Source organism: Amphiura filiformis, chromosome 18, assembly GCF_039555335.1.
Source record: "Amphiura filiformis chromosome 18, Afil_fr2py, whole genome shotgun sequence".
Lineage (NCBI taxonomy): Eukaryota > Metazoa > Echinodermata > Ophiuroidea > Amphilepidida > Amphiuridae > Amphiura > Amphiura filiformis.
In genome coordinates, this window is record NC_092645.1 from 12858910 (window position 1) to 12875330 (window position 16421).

Here is a 16421-nt window from a genome sequence, read left to right on the forward strand (position 1 = left end):
AAGCAAGCAAACAAGCAAACAAGCAAACAAGCAAGCAAACACTGAACAAGCAAACAAACAAGCAAGCAAGCACTGAACAAGCAAACAAACACGCAAGCAAACAAGCAAACAAGCAAGCAAACAAGCAAGCAAGCAAACAAACAAACAAGCAAACAAACAAGCAAGCAAACAAGCAAACAAGCAAGCAAACAAGCAAGCAAGCAAGCAAGCAAGCAAGCAAACAAACAAACAAACAAGCAAATAAGCAAACAAGTAAGCAAGCAAACAAGCAAGCAAGTAAACAAGCAAGCAAACAAGCAAGCAAACAAGCAACCAAGCAACCAAGCAAATGGAAGTAGACATTTTGCATAATAAATTGTGCGCACTATCAAAGAACTCACAGATAGGCACGTAGGCCTACATTATTACTAATACAGAAAACAAAAAAAGGTTTGTTGGTTGTAATAAAACAAATCTTTATGGCCCAAGTTGAACTTTATAACACAGATAGCGAGCCAGTGTGAGTAAATAGATGGTTATAATAAAGGGAACACCTGTATTATCACCGATACATAACACAGAGTCCTCGGTCTGGAATGCCGTGGCTGGTACTTTTGGAATAATATTATGGAATAAAACATCATTTACTGAATATAGAATTTATTTATTTGTTGTATAAATCGAATTTATATAAAATGGCGGACAAGGTAAGTCATCTATTTTAAAATAAGAAGTATTTCTGTGTTAAATTAAAGTTGATGTAATAACGTTTTGGAAGTTAAAACTATTATTTTAAGTTTCCATAATTTGAAACCGTCCAAAGGGCGTTTCCTTTCAAAACAATTTGATAGTTCGCATAATGCACAGAATTAATCATGTTTATTACTTCCAGAATTTAGACTATATTTATATTTGAAATATATTTGAAATGGGGAAACCCGCTTTATTTTAACAATCTTTAAAGGGTATAGACAATGGTAGATGTATCATATAGAGGTCCCAAGTATTTAAATGAGGTTTAATAAAAGAAACCACGCGAATAGAGTGCCCTCTCAAGGTTGTCTAAAGTGGTCGATAGATGGAGAATTTTGATCTGCGTATTTTGATACCTCATTCGGTACGATGCGACTTTATTCCCCAAGCTATAGGCCTATATGCAGTGGCGGTGCCAGGAATATTTTTCGGGGGGCAAAGTGAATTTCAGGGGGGGGCAAAATTCCCGCAAAAAACGGAAATTTACGTGATTTGGGGGGTTTTGCCTCAAAAGGGGGCAAACTAGGGGGCAAGAAAAATGCAAATGCTCCCTCCCCGCCACTGGCTATATGCAGTTGAAAGGCACCAGGTCACAGTTTTAAAAGTGACAAATTTTGATATTTCCTCATTCAGGGCGAGTCCCGTCGCCTTTTGTAACGAGCTCATTACAGCTTGGCATACTAATGTGCCGTCCTGTGTTCATCTGCGTGTTTCGAGGGATGTAAATTTGTTCGGTTTTGAAAAGTTCTTCTTTTTTTTATTCAAATTGCTATAAGTTGGGGAAATAAAGTCGTATCGTACCGAATGAGGTATCAAAATATAGGCATGATAGGCAGAACAAAATTATGCATCAGTCACTTTATACATGGTGGGTCAAAAAAGTGCAATAGGGTAAATAAGTCATCTTAATTTTAGAAGCAGGGTGAATTCTTAAAACGTTATATAAATGATATATTTTGGATGTCAGCACACTCTCGATGTAAGGTAGATTTGAAAAATGACTGCTATTCATTGGCACTTATAAGTAGAACAAACCCAGCAAACACAAAAACGTTTTAAAAACGTTTTAAATAAGTTATATTTTGGCTTTTGGTTTAGGTAAAAACGTTTTAATAACATTAAAATGTCGGGTTATATAAAGGTCATGATAACGTTTTAAAACGTTTTGTATGAAAAACACACTACAACAATATTTTTAAATGTTTTCAAAAAATGTTATTGTAAACTATTTTTGCAAACATTTTTGCCAAATATTGTGTCAATACTTAAATAACATTATGTTAAAATATTTGAACCCAGCAAACACAGAAATGTTCTTAAAATGTTCTTTTCAAAACCTTTTAATAACATTTAAATGTCGGGTTATATAAAGGTCATGAAAACATTTTTAAAACGTTATTGAAAATATTTGGGGCAAACATTTTTCGCAAAATATTTTTTCAACCCCAAAATGACATTCTGTTTAGAATGTTTTGTATCAAGTTTTCAAGAATGTTTTTGGAATGTTATTATAACGTTTTTATACCCTTTATATAACCCGACATTTAAACGTTTTCTGTAAAACATTTTTGTTTGCTGAGCAGTAGATTATCAAAAAATGTTTTTAAGGTTATGAAAACGTTTTATACTCTTAATATACCCTTTATATAACCCGACATTTAAACGTTTTCTGACAACCTTTTATAACCTTTTGCGAATGAAGTCGAAAACGTTTTGTGTTTGCTGGGAAGTTCCCAAAGTTGTATTGCCCCTGGTGTTAAGTAGGAGGAGCATTACGGTTATTTTTTCAGGCTGATGTTCATTCTATGTAAAGTTTAAATAACCGAATGAAGAAACATACAAATTGGTGGGTGGGTTTTTCAAATGTCGAAAGAAGCGGAAAGTTTTTCAAATCGAAAAACTTGATTTATCATTCGATAAGTAAGGTGTTTGAAAAAACAATTTTTCGATCAAAAAAACAGGTTTCTCGGCTGAAAAATTAGGTTGTCAAAAATCTTGCTTTTTGAATTTAAAAACGTGTTTTTATTTAATCGAAATACCATGTATATCGATCGAAAAAAAACCTGGTTTATCGTCGCAAAATCAGATTTCTCTCTTTCATTATGCAAAATACGTGCCATATGCGCCGCACATTTCACTAACCTTTTTCGTTGATCATAAATAACTAGAAAGCTACATTTTTAAGTAGTGAAGACATAATTATTTGAATTCTTTACACGTGTCACAGAAAAGTAGTGGAGATGAAAACGTCCAGAGAGGAAACTGGTCCAACAAAATGGACTTTCTCTTGTCCTGTGTTGGTTATGCAGTGGGCCTGGGAAACGTGTGGCGATTTCCATATCTCACATATCAAAATGGAGGCGGTAAGTTGCAAGCTTTAAGTTCAAAATAAATCCGTCAAAACCCAATTGTCAGCAAACTTAAGTTTCGTTTTGTTTTGACGGATTAAAATTTAACAAGTCCACAATTTTTATGAACATATTACAAAACTGGATGAATCTCTTTCGACTTGAAATATATTCTTGTTCTTTTTTTCAAAGTTGGAACCATTTATTTGAACATCGTAAACTTCACTTTTACATTATGTATCTTTAACTTGATAATGGTGCATGGGAACGTCGGAGGTTCAATTTTTGTTTTCCTTAAAAGTTTGCACCCATTTTCTTTCACACTAAGCATGCTAAGTAGTGATAATGAGGAACAGTGACACAGGAAAGGTATCGTGGAAGCATGGCATGTCTGGTAGAGAGTGGAGCAGCCGTCAACAAAAGCTAATAAATAAGAATATAGAACCAGCTGGGAGACCCGGGTCATCAATAAGATCCCTATAGTCGTCTTTAAGTATCACATGACCACCCAGTGGCTCAGTTGCCTGATGAAGTCTGGTGGTATCAGACGCAACGTATAGACGAATCCAACGAGCCAAGTCATGGTCAGGATTTGGTCGGCCATTACTGGGTCCCCGCAGCACCAAATTGGCGTTGTGACTGTCCAATTGGGTGGATTAAAGCCGCTTAAAATTCGATGTTAGATTCTTTTGTGTTGTAAACTGTCATCATTCTTTTGTCTACGTGTAACACTGGTGATAGAATGCAGTTTAAAATACCCTCCAAGGCCGAATCATTTCACATTTTAGGTGAAATGGAGCCGACGGGGATCGGACCCAGTAATGGCTGCCATTGAGGTGTAGGAATGCGTGAAATTGGATTCGTCTATAGCAAGTAAAACTTCAATACTTTGTGTCTCTACTGTTAATTTCAGGTGCTTTCCTCATCCCGTATTTCATAATGTTGGTATTGGCGGGTTTACCCATTTTCTTCATGGAAGTGAGTTTTGGTCAATACTGCAGCCAAGGACCATTAACAGCATGGAGAGCTATACCAATGATGAGAGGTAAAGCGTTTGTTTGTTTATTTGTTTGTTAGCAACCCCGTAGCAAGATTTATTTTGGGCGGGGGTGCGGGGAGGGGAGGGGCTAAAAAGTTGACCTTTTGTAAAATTATCCTTCATAAAAGAGCTGATTTCAAAGTTTTTACAAAATGTGGACCTTTTGAGAATTTGTCCTTAAAAATGGGCCAATTTTCAATGTTTTAACAGAAAAACGGACCTTCCTATTCGGATTGGCATGGCTTTGTTTGTTAGTAATTTGTGGTCTATCTTCAAGAAATTTGAATCAAGTTTGAGCAATATGTTGTCCACTACCACATTTTGCTCACTAATAACATGAACATACAGCACAGAGACACAGGAAACACAAAACGTGTGCAAAATAGAACAAAATTGCCAGAAAACGTTTATGCGTGTGGAAAGGGTATAAATGGTAATATAAAACGTTTTAATAACATTTAAAAATATTTTTGAAAACTTGCTGCAAAGAGTTTGAACAAAAATATTATTTTTATTGTTGACAAAATATTTATAAGGGCTTTCGGTTTAGATTCAGAATGGTTATAAGGTGAGGGTTATTGTTAACAAAAGGGTAACTGTTACCTGCTGCTGCTGTAAGGGTAAGGGTTTAAGTTCGTGGGTACATTTTCCTCACGAACAAGCCCTTAGTCCAACTGCTACGCCATACCACAAGAGAAGCAAACCAAACTATGCAATGCAATGATCAATGATCGTGATAAACCAGTAGAATTTCACACCTCACGGAATTCTCACGCAACACCGTATAATTGCGATATGCGTGGTGAGGCGAGTTGCACAAAGATCAATTACATTGTGACCCGTTCCCTCAAAACGCAGAACATTTCGGTAGACAATACTTCACCATGTCCGATATCATTAAAAGCATACCAGAAACAATTCAGTGTCGAACTATCTGAAATGAGGTTTAGTGTTTTTGGAAGTAGTACTATTTCCCAGCAAACACAAAACGTTTTCGACATTATTCGCAGAATATGCGCAATATCCTGCCGCAAGCATTGTTTTTGTTTGTTTGTTTGTTGTTGTTGTTTTTTTGCTTCTCATGTCAAACCCGATGATGCAAATTATGTAAATTATATTTTGAAAACTGAATATTTTAATGGAAAGCATGAATGTGAGATAGAAAACAGATTATGACACAAATACTCTCTATCTTCAAATTTTACAAGACAAATTTGGTGATCATATCTTTACCAGTACTTAGAAGTAAAAGTGTGACTCCATTCCATTGTCATGTTAATTGTGGTGTGCGATCAAATACAAAGAGCCATTGGTCAAGCTATAGTCCAGTCAACAGTCAACTGGCTGTGCAATTTCTTTAAAAAATCCTTAGATATGGTACATGATTCATTTGATTTCTTCGCAAAGAAAACAACTAACAATATAACGAGGGGTTATGTGCAGGACAGTTCTATCTACAATAGCTGCTAGGTGTAAGAAGTATATAGAATGCCAGGTGTAAGAAGTATACAATATAGAATGCAGACATTATCATATGTCTATAGGGCAGCTATTGCAGATAGGACCTTGTTGCACAGCTCAATAATATTGACCATTTTCTTTCTGGCCATATCTCAAAGTCAATTAAAGTGGGTTAGGGTTATAGGATTAGGATTAGCTTAAACGAAATTGGTCTTTAAAGCATTAAATTTCATCATTATTATGTTTTGGATCCAATATTTTCACACACTTAAATTCATCAAAACATAGTAGGCCTACATGAAACATATTTGTCGTTGATGCTGTTGTCTGTTTGTCAATGATCTAGAGCAAAACAGTTGCGGGATAAGTTAAAGCATGTTAAGTGTGCCTGATTCCAGTTAGGAAAAACAGATTTCGATGACATAATCGTCCCAAAATGTTGTGGTAAATGTAATCATTGTAATACTAATAGTCTAATCGCAATTTCATGAAATCGCTGAGTATATTTTGCGGGGCCTACATTTACCACATACAACAATTTATGACCATTATGTCATCATACTTTATCTTCGCTGACTACTTAGAAACAACACATACAACATTACAATCCATTTATTGCTTGTATTAGAACACATATCCTGGAAAGAAAGCAGGATCTGTGATTTGAAGTACATCTAGACCTCATATTGAGACTGAACCAAAATAATATGAGTTAAAGTGCATAGCTGTTATAGCAGTAAAAAAACGTGTTTCACGACGACCCACGATCACTGAAATAGCCATCATGAAATCACATTCACAGCTGATCACATAAATGTGATTATTATATAAACAATAATATTTTATTGATTAGATTCTAGTTCAAATAGTATAATATTAACATAATTTCTAGTGTTTGTATATACATTCCAAAACACTCATTTCTGTCTGGCCGAATGATGGTACAATATTATTTTATTTCCCTCCACATTTTGGCAAATCCGATAAAAAAATTTATTATGTAATTTGTCCGATTGTAGAATGGCATTCTTTCGCATCAAGTAGACCTCACAAATGTATGCCAGTACAAACAAACCAAAATTGGTATTGTGGTTCTTGCAACAACTTCAAAACCTAAAGTATAAATAATATTATATAAAAATATTTTGAATCAATATCAGCCGCCACCATACCGTGTACCAATATTGACTCAGTTTGGACTTTGTTTTGTGTAAAATAAAGCAAATAGTTGACTTCTGACCCGGTATTTCAGAAGGGTGTGAAGCACAACCACCGCAAAAATGATAAATTATTTCAACTTTCGAACACAACAAATCGGTTGAACGGTTGAAATCGCTATTAATACTGACAACGTTTACAAGTAGTTTTTTAAGTTTCAAACAAGTTACTGCCATGGATGCATATATTTCAGCAAGGAGAAAGAACAAAAATGTTCTACGGGCCCCACCGAACCCGATTTTTATATAAAATTGCGCATCAATTGGTTGAGCTATATAAGTTTTTAAATATTGGACGAGTCGTAGTCGAGTCCAATATGTTCATATTAGATAAAGACCATAAAAACGTTTTTAAAACGTTATTGTAAAATATGTGGGGCAAACATTTTTGCAATTTTGGTAAATATTTTGTCAACAATTAAATAACATTTTGTTAGATGTTTTGAATCACATTTCCAAAAATGTTTTATAAATGTTTTTGTGCCCTTTATAAACCCGATATTTAAACCTTTCCTGTAAAACGTTGTGTATTTGCTCGGTGTGGAAACAGCCCGCAGTTTAGATATTTACCCTGGAAAGAATCAAGATTCATATAATAAATAGGCCTACATTGTGATTCCTTATACATGTATTACTTCTATAATCAAAACCATCATTTGTGCGTTTGGCAAAGTTAATCATAAAAACATACTTATCAAAAATCTGCAGAAATAGTTTTAGTGAATTTATGATTGGAAATAAATCCATTTCATGATTGGACTGACCACAAGCACACCGGTCCAATACAAGGTGCAAAGGTGCGTGTCAGTCGGAAATCTTGTCCGAAATTCAAAAATAATAATAGATTTTACATTTTGCTTGGTTAGCCATACGCATTGAATCTAATAAATCGAATAATAGATTAAACAATTTTACTTAGAAGTGGTGTCAAGTACGTTCGTATCAAATTCTACAACTCTAAATTTACGGTGAACTAACCGACCAAAAGGCACTCCCAGCTTCTGATATGAAGATCATAATGCTATTACTTTACTTAGGCTGCGTTCACATAGAAGTATACTATTCGAGTATACGGTGCACGTTTTGCAGGTTCACGCGCTCGAGCAAGGCAATTTCATAGTACCGGGTCACATAAGGCTACGATCGCATAGAAGTATACTATTCGGGTATACGATGCACGTTTTGCAGGTGGACGCGTATAGCTTAAATCGAGCAAGGTAATTTCATAGTACCGGGTCACATAAGAGCTATTCGAAAAGGCCGTATACCTGCGTTTAGTATAGTATAGTGGGAATCGCGCGTGTTCGATTTTAGTGCAGCGTATACCGTCCAAATTTTAAAAAACCTAAACCATATGTGTTTAAATTCATTTTTTTAATAGATGCACTATCTAATTCTGCACATTATGACACCTCATTGAATGCAATGTGACCTCAAGAAGTAAAGTTACAAGCATTTGATAAGACGAAGAAAATGGGTAAACTAACATACTCGATATCCGTTATACGAAATACGCTCATTCGATCAGGCTGAGTTCACATAGTATACTCCTATATGAACTCAGCCTGATCGAATGAGCGTATTTCGTATAGCGAATACCGTATACCGTATACTTCTATGTGAACTCAGCCTAGCGCGCAATATCAGCGAGCATGATCAAATCGCAACAATGGCATACAAGAAATATAAATAAATCGAAATACTCAACTGACAATATCAATAAAAATGTGATTTCTTTTTTCTCTTGAAAACAAGAGTATCAAGAGCTTGTATCTCATGATGATGATGTGGCAATGATTGCCGAAGTGAAGTACCTGCAACCGATAAGGTTTCTTATAGCCAATACGTTTCTTGCAGTTCTTGCATTTAAAGGAGTTGGTCTACTTTCCCAGCAAGCACAAAATATTTTTAAAACGTTATAAACTCAGGTTATATTTTGGGTTTTAGTTTTGGTAAAAACGTTTTAATAATATTTAATGTCGGGTTTGATAAAGGTCATGAAAACGTTTAAAAACGTTTTGTATGAAAACTCACTACAACATTTTAGAAATTTTGTCAAAATGTTATTGAAAAATGTTTTGCAAATATATTTTGTTAAATATTTCGTCAACACTTAAATAGCATTATGTTAGAATATTTTGCAGTAAGTTTTCAAAAATTGTTTTTGAATGTTATGTTTAATACCCTTTATATATATATGGCAACCTTTTCTAACCTTTTGCGAATAATGTCGAAAACGATTTGTGTCTTGGGTACTACTACTGGAAAAGCAGGCAGCTTGGAAATGTTGGCTTACATACGGACGGGAGGAAGGGGTGGGTGGCATATTATACATTTTTGGTGGTGGATATGCCTCCCCGGAATTTTGAGGTGGTGGGGAGCTTCCTGCATACCGCTAAAAGAGGTCTTTTGGAGCTGCGAACAGTCAAATTCAATGGTCTTTCTTGGCTTTCTGGTTGAAAATCGCCTGAAAAAAAAACCAGAAATGCAAGGAAAGAGCAATTTAGGGCTCTTTTAAGGCTAAAATTATCAAATCCAGTACCGTAGATTTGTACGTTTACGTTGAATATTTTAAAATATTGTTTCACCAACATTTGGCCTGTTCAAAAGAGAAGGGTAGAGTGCTTTGGCATTCTAAGAGATGGGGCAAGTTATTACAGTATTGGCAAACTTATTGGCAAATATCTGAAAAGATACCCTCCCCCTGAACTTGAGGTTACTTGGTCAGCTTTGAAATATACTATAGTTTATTTATATTACTCTAGGGAAATGGCTTAAACATGTGTTAACTTTGTAACATAATTTGATTACCACATAATGAATGGTATAGCCAGTGAAACAAAAGGACACTGAATCCAGGATTTGAACCAGGGACCTGTTATTAATCTGGTTTGGATTGCCCGTTAATTGAATTGTTTTTCTTAGTTAATATTTTCACAATTATGTTTTTAACGTAACCCTAATCTGACAATCATTTAACACTTGTAGGTGTTGGTTATGGCATGATGATCGTCTCGGCATATGTGGGCATATACTACAATGTTATCATTATGTACACCATATATTACCTCTTCGCATCCTTCACAAAAAAGCTGCCCTGGGTCGGATGCGCCAATGAATGGAACACAAAACTATGCAGTATCTTATTCACCGATTGCATCAACGCTGGGGGCATTGTCAATAATACTAATGACTGTGTAGAGCTGACGACTCTAAGTGAGGAAGAGTTGGATTATTATAATGTGACAACAAATCCAGACGGGAGTTATAATATTTCTGATTATACGGATCCATATTTTAGCGACAGAAGGCTACCGAGTGAGGAGTATTGGAAGTAAGTACCTGGTGTCCCTCAAGGATCTGCAGCAGGCCCCAATTTGATAAAATGTAAACACAAATGTCAATCTAGTGTTAGACTTGTAATCTTTCTGATTATACGGATTTATATCATGACGGCAGAAGACTACCCAGTGAGGAGTACTAGAAGTAAGTACCTGGTGTTCCACAAGGATCTGCAGTGGGCCCCAATTTGATAAAATGTAAACACAAATGTAAATCTAGTGTTAGACTTGTAATCTTTCTGATTATACGGATTTATATCATGACGACAGAAGACTACCCAGTGAGGAGTATTGGAAGTAAGAACCTGGTGTCCCTCAAGGATCTGCAGTGAGCCCCAGTTTGATCAGATGTAAACACAAATGTAAATTTAGTGTTAGACTTGTAATCTTTCTGATTATACGGATCCATATCATAACGGCATGGCAGAAGACTACCCAGTGAGGAGTATAGGAAGTAAGTACCTGGTGTCCCTCAATGATCTGCAGTGGGCCCCAATTTGTTAAAATGTAAACGCAAAGGTGTTTATGGTGTTGGAGGATTCCAAGTGTGGGCTCGGACTTTGCAGTGGGCTTAGACTTAACTAGGACTTGGAACCTGTTGGAATTGGACTTGACTTTGATTCGACCTCTGCTCGGGACTCACACTAAATCGACTCCAACACTGGTTTCAAAATAACCCAATATTTGATTTTATCCATTTGCTTATTGCAGAGAAGCAGTATTACATGAGGCAGATTCCATGAACGAAACTGGTAAAGTGATCTGGGAATTAGCGTTATGTCTTCTCCTCGCTTGGATTATTATCTTCCTGTGTCTCTTCAAGGGAATCAAATCATCTGGCAAGGTAACACAGTTGTTTGATGGCATGTAGAGCTGTTGAACACAAATGGCGCTATTTATCTTAAACCTTGCTTTCATCTTTGCAAGGGGTTATTGTTCCAGTTGAAATCCATACACCCTCTTCTTATGGAAGACATGATCTTAAATCTTCCACACAAAGAATGTGAATTTCAAATGGGGTTATCTCAATGGGTGACTCCGTTTATAATCTACACCCCCTGTTTCGGAGATTAAGGTTATGTCTTCCATAGGGGGTGAGTGATGGTAAAATCCATACACCCCCTATGGAAGACATGATCTTAATCTTCCGCACAGGGAGTGTGAATTTCAAATGGGGCTACCTAAATGGGTGACTCCATTTGAAATCTATCCCCCTTTGTCGGAGATTAAGGTTAAAACCCATACACCCCCCCTTCCATAGGGTGTGTGTGTGCCTAAAATTGATGAGAAACAGTCATTGGTTGCCCGTTGTATTCTGGGATATCAAGTTGTAGCATGTTTTCTGCTTGGGTATGTTTCACAATGTGAAACGTTCGACACTCAACTTACCCAGAAAAAATTGCGATGTGATATCGCTAAAGTGTGAAAAATACAAAAAGCAACCGGATATCTATATGAAACACTTGGTTTTAAAACCCCTTACGTCCAATTGAGCAATTTTGAGACAACATCAAAAAATCACGGATACAAGGGGGTTTGCAACCAAAACAGTTATTGGCGGGATGCTCATCCTTCCCAAGCATCCCGCCAAAACTGTTTTTGTTGCAAAAATTAGTGCCTTATTTTTGATGATTTTTTTTATGTTGTCTCAAAATTGCAAAAGTGGATGTAAGGGGTTTTGAAACCAAGCTCTTCAATACTGATTTTTTTTAAATTCCTGTTATGTTTTTTTTTTAAACAATCGGGTCGTGGAATGATGATATAAAATGTTTGTCTTGACATTTTCTTTTCTCCACCATTTAGGTTGTCTACTTCACAGCAACATTCCCCTATTTAGTGCTGATTGTTCTCCTGATTCGTGGGGTCACTTTACCGGGATATTTTAAAGGCATCCAATTCTACATCACGCCAAGATGGGAGACTTTGTCAAATCCAAGGGTACGTATTTTAAGTATCTTTTTCTCTCCTATACTTCACAGGGGGCCTATCCAGATTTCTTGGATGGAGAGAGGGAAAAATCCTGGTCCTTGGTAGGGGAAATGCAATTTTCTAAATGTGGATTACTAGTATTAATGGCGCCGTATAGGCCTATGTATATTATACCACGTGGGCATTTTTTTTTATAAGAGAGACTGTAAACGCTTCCTGTTTCAACAAAAGGCTTTATTATGGCAGAGTGCGCTCGTACCATGCGAAAATAATGTGATTTGAACACTATTTGCCCCATTATTAAGGTGCATTTTGGTGTGAAACGGCCGACAGAAAAGATGCACAGGACAATAACATTATTTGGCACTTCTTTCCTTCCCCTTCTTTTTTCCTTTGCCTTCTCAATTCTGTCTTTCGATTTTTTGTCGGGGGGGGGGGCACTCTGTGATCCTTCCCCTACCCCGCCACTCTATTACACGCTGCAGTTACTATGGTAATTTATTTATGTATCAAATCACAGGCATATACAGTACGGTCGATAAAGCTATTGGTGCACCGGTGGTAGCGTTCAGTTGCGCCGATAGCGTTATCGGCCAGAAAAGGATGTCCCACCTTACTAAAACTCGTCATTTTCGTCTATAGGTCTGGCTGGATGCTGCAGTCCAGATATTCTATTCACTCAGTGCTGCCTGGGGAGGTCTCTTGACGTTAGCTTCTTATAACAAATTCCACAACAACACATACTTGTAAGTTGTAATACTAATAGGCCTACTTAGAAAATAACAAATATGATGCAAATCGATATATTCCTTGTTTTTCTTCTCCTTCCTTGCTCCTTTTCAACTTGTTCGTATTCATAATTATTGTCATCGCCACCATCACTCATCTTCATAGTCATTGTCAATCATTATCGTCATTTTGATGATGATGATGATGATGATGATGATGATTATAACCGTCGTTGCTGCATATTTATTTACTTTTTCCTAATCTACATAATTTGTGGAAAATCCAGGACAACTAAAAAACATCAAAATCTTGTCTATCATTTAATAACGTTACAAGACTGATCTTATGCGCGTAAAAATTCGTATGTGCATTGGCTGCCTCATGTAAAATTTTGAAATCTTGGAAGAATCTCAATCCAACTACCCTCAGATCTAATATCTTAACAATGCTACACATTTTAAATAGCAAAAGGCCGCTATTGCACTCTCTAACACTCCCATTCTCTGTATAATTATTTGATTTCAGTGATTCCATGTTTGTTGCTACCATCAATTGTGCAACCAGTCTGTTTGCAGGGTTTGTAATCTTCTCAATTCTTGGCTTCATGGCACACGAGTTGGGTGTCGAAGTTGAAGATGTCGTTGATGGTGGTAAGCATGTCTTCCCAGTCCCTCAGATGACAAATCATTCAGACAAACACCTGTGTTGGGTGTACAGACACCCAGGCGTTACCCCGAAGCTGAGCAGAACTGGCTGGGAGATCTTTGTTGTTCACTTCATGTCCCATAATTCAAATGCAGTAATGGATAGAGCGGATAATTTTTTTTTCGATATTTGCCTCCTTCAAAAATTGAACCAAGGACCTGTTGTACCAGATCAAGGTTGGTCTGAACCCTGGAATTATGGAAACTTTCGGGCCTCATTACTTCTAAATTGTTGGTCTAAAGTGTATAAAAGTATACATATCTAGAATGGCAAAGACTTGATAAGTTCATCTGTGAGGTCAAATTTGGGCCAAAATGGCACTTTTGGCCCAAAATCCCAAAAAATAACGGTTTTGGCCCACTTCTTTTTCGTGCATCGTAACAAAAAAATTCTTGGGCCAAATTTTTTTTTTATTAATTTTTAAAAACTAAATCAAAATATCTAGGACCCGTTTTTTCATTTTTTTGAATTTCGATCAACTTTGGGAAATTTGCACCAAAATGGTCAAAATGCTGATTTTTCAAAAAAACATAAAAAAGCCCGATTTAGGCCCAAATTTCAAATATTTTGGGTGAAATTGGTCAAAATTCAAAAAAATGAAAAAACGGGTCCTAGATATTTTGATCTAGTTTTTAAAAATTAATAATAAAAAAATTTTGGCCCAAGAATTTTTTTGTTACGATGCATGAAAAAGAAGTGGGCCAAAACCGTTATTTTGGGGATTTTGGGCCAAAAGTGCCATTTTGGCCCAAATTTGACCTCACAGATGAACTTATCAAGTCTTTGCCATTCTAAATATGTATACTTTTATATACTTTAGACCAACAATTTAGAAGTTATGAGGCCCAAAGTTTCCATAATTCCAGGGTTCAGACCAACCTTAAACCGCTGGTCACGCTGCTCTAATTTCCATAGGCCTATATGACATTATGCTACAATGCTATCCACTGGAGATGGCACAGTGTAATTTAAAACAGATATAAACAGTGTTGCAGAGTGGTGTTATCTTCAGAAGATAGCATTTATACAGAGTGATGTTATCTACAGTAGATAGCATTGCAGAGTGGTGCTATCTTCAGTAGATAGCATTGCATAGTGATGCTATTTTCAGTTGACAGCATTGCAGAGTGGTGCTATCTTCGGTAGATAGCATTGCAGAGTGATGTTATCTTCAGTAGATAGTATTGCAGAGTGAGACAATCTTCAGTAGATAGCATTTCAGATCGAGTGATGCCATCTTCATTCAGTAGATAGCATTGTAGTGGTGCTATCTTCAGTATATAGCATGCAGAGTGGTGCTATCTTCAAAGAAGGCATTGAAGAGTGATGCTATCTTCAGTAGATAGCATTGTGTAGTGATGCTATTTACAGCAGATAGCATTGCAGAGTGATGTTATCTTCAGTAAATAGCATTGCAGAGTGATGAATGATAGCATTGCCAAGTGGTGTTTTCTACTGTAGATAGCATTGCAGAGCAGTGTTATGTTCAGTAGATAGGATTGGAGAGTGGTGCTATCTATAGCATTGTCTTCAGTAGATATCATTGTAGAGTGGTGCTATCTTCGGTAGATAGCATTGCAGGGTGGTGCTATCTTTGGTAAATGACATTGCAGGGTGATGCTATCTTCGGTAGATAGCATTGCAGAGTGGTGCTATCTTCGGTAGATAGCATTGTAGAGTGGTGCTATCTTCGGTAGATAGCATTGCAAAGTGGTGCTATCTTCGGTAGATAGCATTGCAGAGTGGTGCTATCTTCGGTAGATATCATTGTAGAGTGGTGCTATCTTCGGTAGATAGCATTGCAGAGTGGTACTATCTTCGGTAGATATCATTGTAGAGTGGTGCTATCTTCGGTAGACAGCATTGCAGAGTGGTGCTATCTTTGGTAAATGACATTGCAGGGTGATGCTATCTTCGGTAGATAGCATTGTAGAGTGGTGCTATCTTCGGTAGATAGCATTGTAGAGTCATGCTATTGCAAAGTGATGCTATCTTCAGTAGATAGCATTGCAAAGTGATGCTATCTTCAGTAGATAGCATTGCAAAGTGATGCTATCTTCAGTAGATAGCATTGCAGAGTCATGCTATTGCAAAGTGATGCTATCTTCAGTAGATAGCATTGCAAAGTGATGCTATCTTCAGTAGATAGCATTGCAGAGTGGTGTCGTTATTTTTGGTGTAAAACAACTCGGCTTTGCCTCATTGTTTTACTTAAAATGATGATATCGTCCATGTTATGAAAAGATAGAAGCACAGCAGCTCTAAACAATACCTTTATTCTCTATTTGAAAAAAAAAGACTCAACCTGGCAAAAAGAATTAACATGTTAGTGAAGTAAATATAAGATACGCCCTCTTACCACTTCGATTGTCTTCCCATTGACAGGTTTTGGTCTAGCTTTCATTGCCTATCCAGAAGCAGTGGCACATATGCCTATCTCAACATTATGGTCCATTCTATTCTTCCTTATGTTACTCACATTGGGTCTTGACAGTCAGGTAAGTCTTATTGCATCGTCTGTCTGTCTGTCTGTTTGTCTGTCTGTCTATCTCAACATTATGGTCCATTCTATTCTTCCTTATGTTACTCACATTGGGTCTTGACAGTCGGGTAAGTCTTATTACATCATCTGTCTGTCTGGGTGTCTGTCTGTCTGTCTGCCTGCCTATCTCAACATTATGGTCCATTCTATTCTTCCTTATGTTACTCACATTGGGTCTTGACAGTCAGGTAAGTCTTATTACATCGTCTGTCTGTTTGTCTGTCTGTCTATCTCAACATTGTGGTCTATTCTATTCTTCCTTATGTTACTCACATTGGGTCTTGACAGTCAGGTAAGTCTTATTGCATTGTCTGTCTGTCTGTCTGTCTGTTTGTCTGCCTGTCTATCTCAACATTATGGTCCATTCTATTCTTCCTT

The 16421-nt window shown here is 36.7% G+C and overlaps 1 protein-coding gene across 1 annotated transcript in view; it reads left to right on the forward strand.

The window, feature by feature from the left end:
* Window positions 1-674: 674 nt before the first annotated feature.
* LOC140139580 (sodium- and chloride-dependent neutral and basic amino acid transporter B(0+)-like) overlaps window positions 675-16421 on the forward strand; it is a 25776-nt gene continuing 10029 nt past the window's right edge. Inside the window, exons 1-9 of the mRNA XM_072161285.1 lie at window positions 675-686; window positions 2960-3095; window positions 3994-4125; window positions 9786-10131; window positions 10850-10982; window positions 11942-12076; window positions 12710-12813; window positions 13322-13446; window positions 15887-15999. Of these exons, the coding sequence (XP_072017386.1) occupies window positions 675-686; window positions 2960-3095; window positions 3994-4125; window positions 9786-10131; window positions 10850-10982; window positions 11942-12076; window positions 12710-12813; window positions 13322-13446; window positions 15887-15999 (1236 nt within the window). The remainder of the gene's footprint in view (window positions 687-2959; window positions 3096-3993; window positions 4126-9785; window positions 10132-10849; window positions 10983-11941; window positions 12077-12709; window positions 12814-13321; window positions 13447-15886; window positions 16000-16421) is intronic.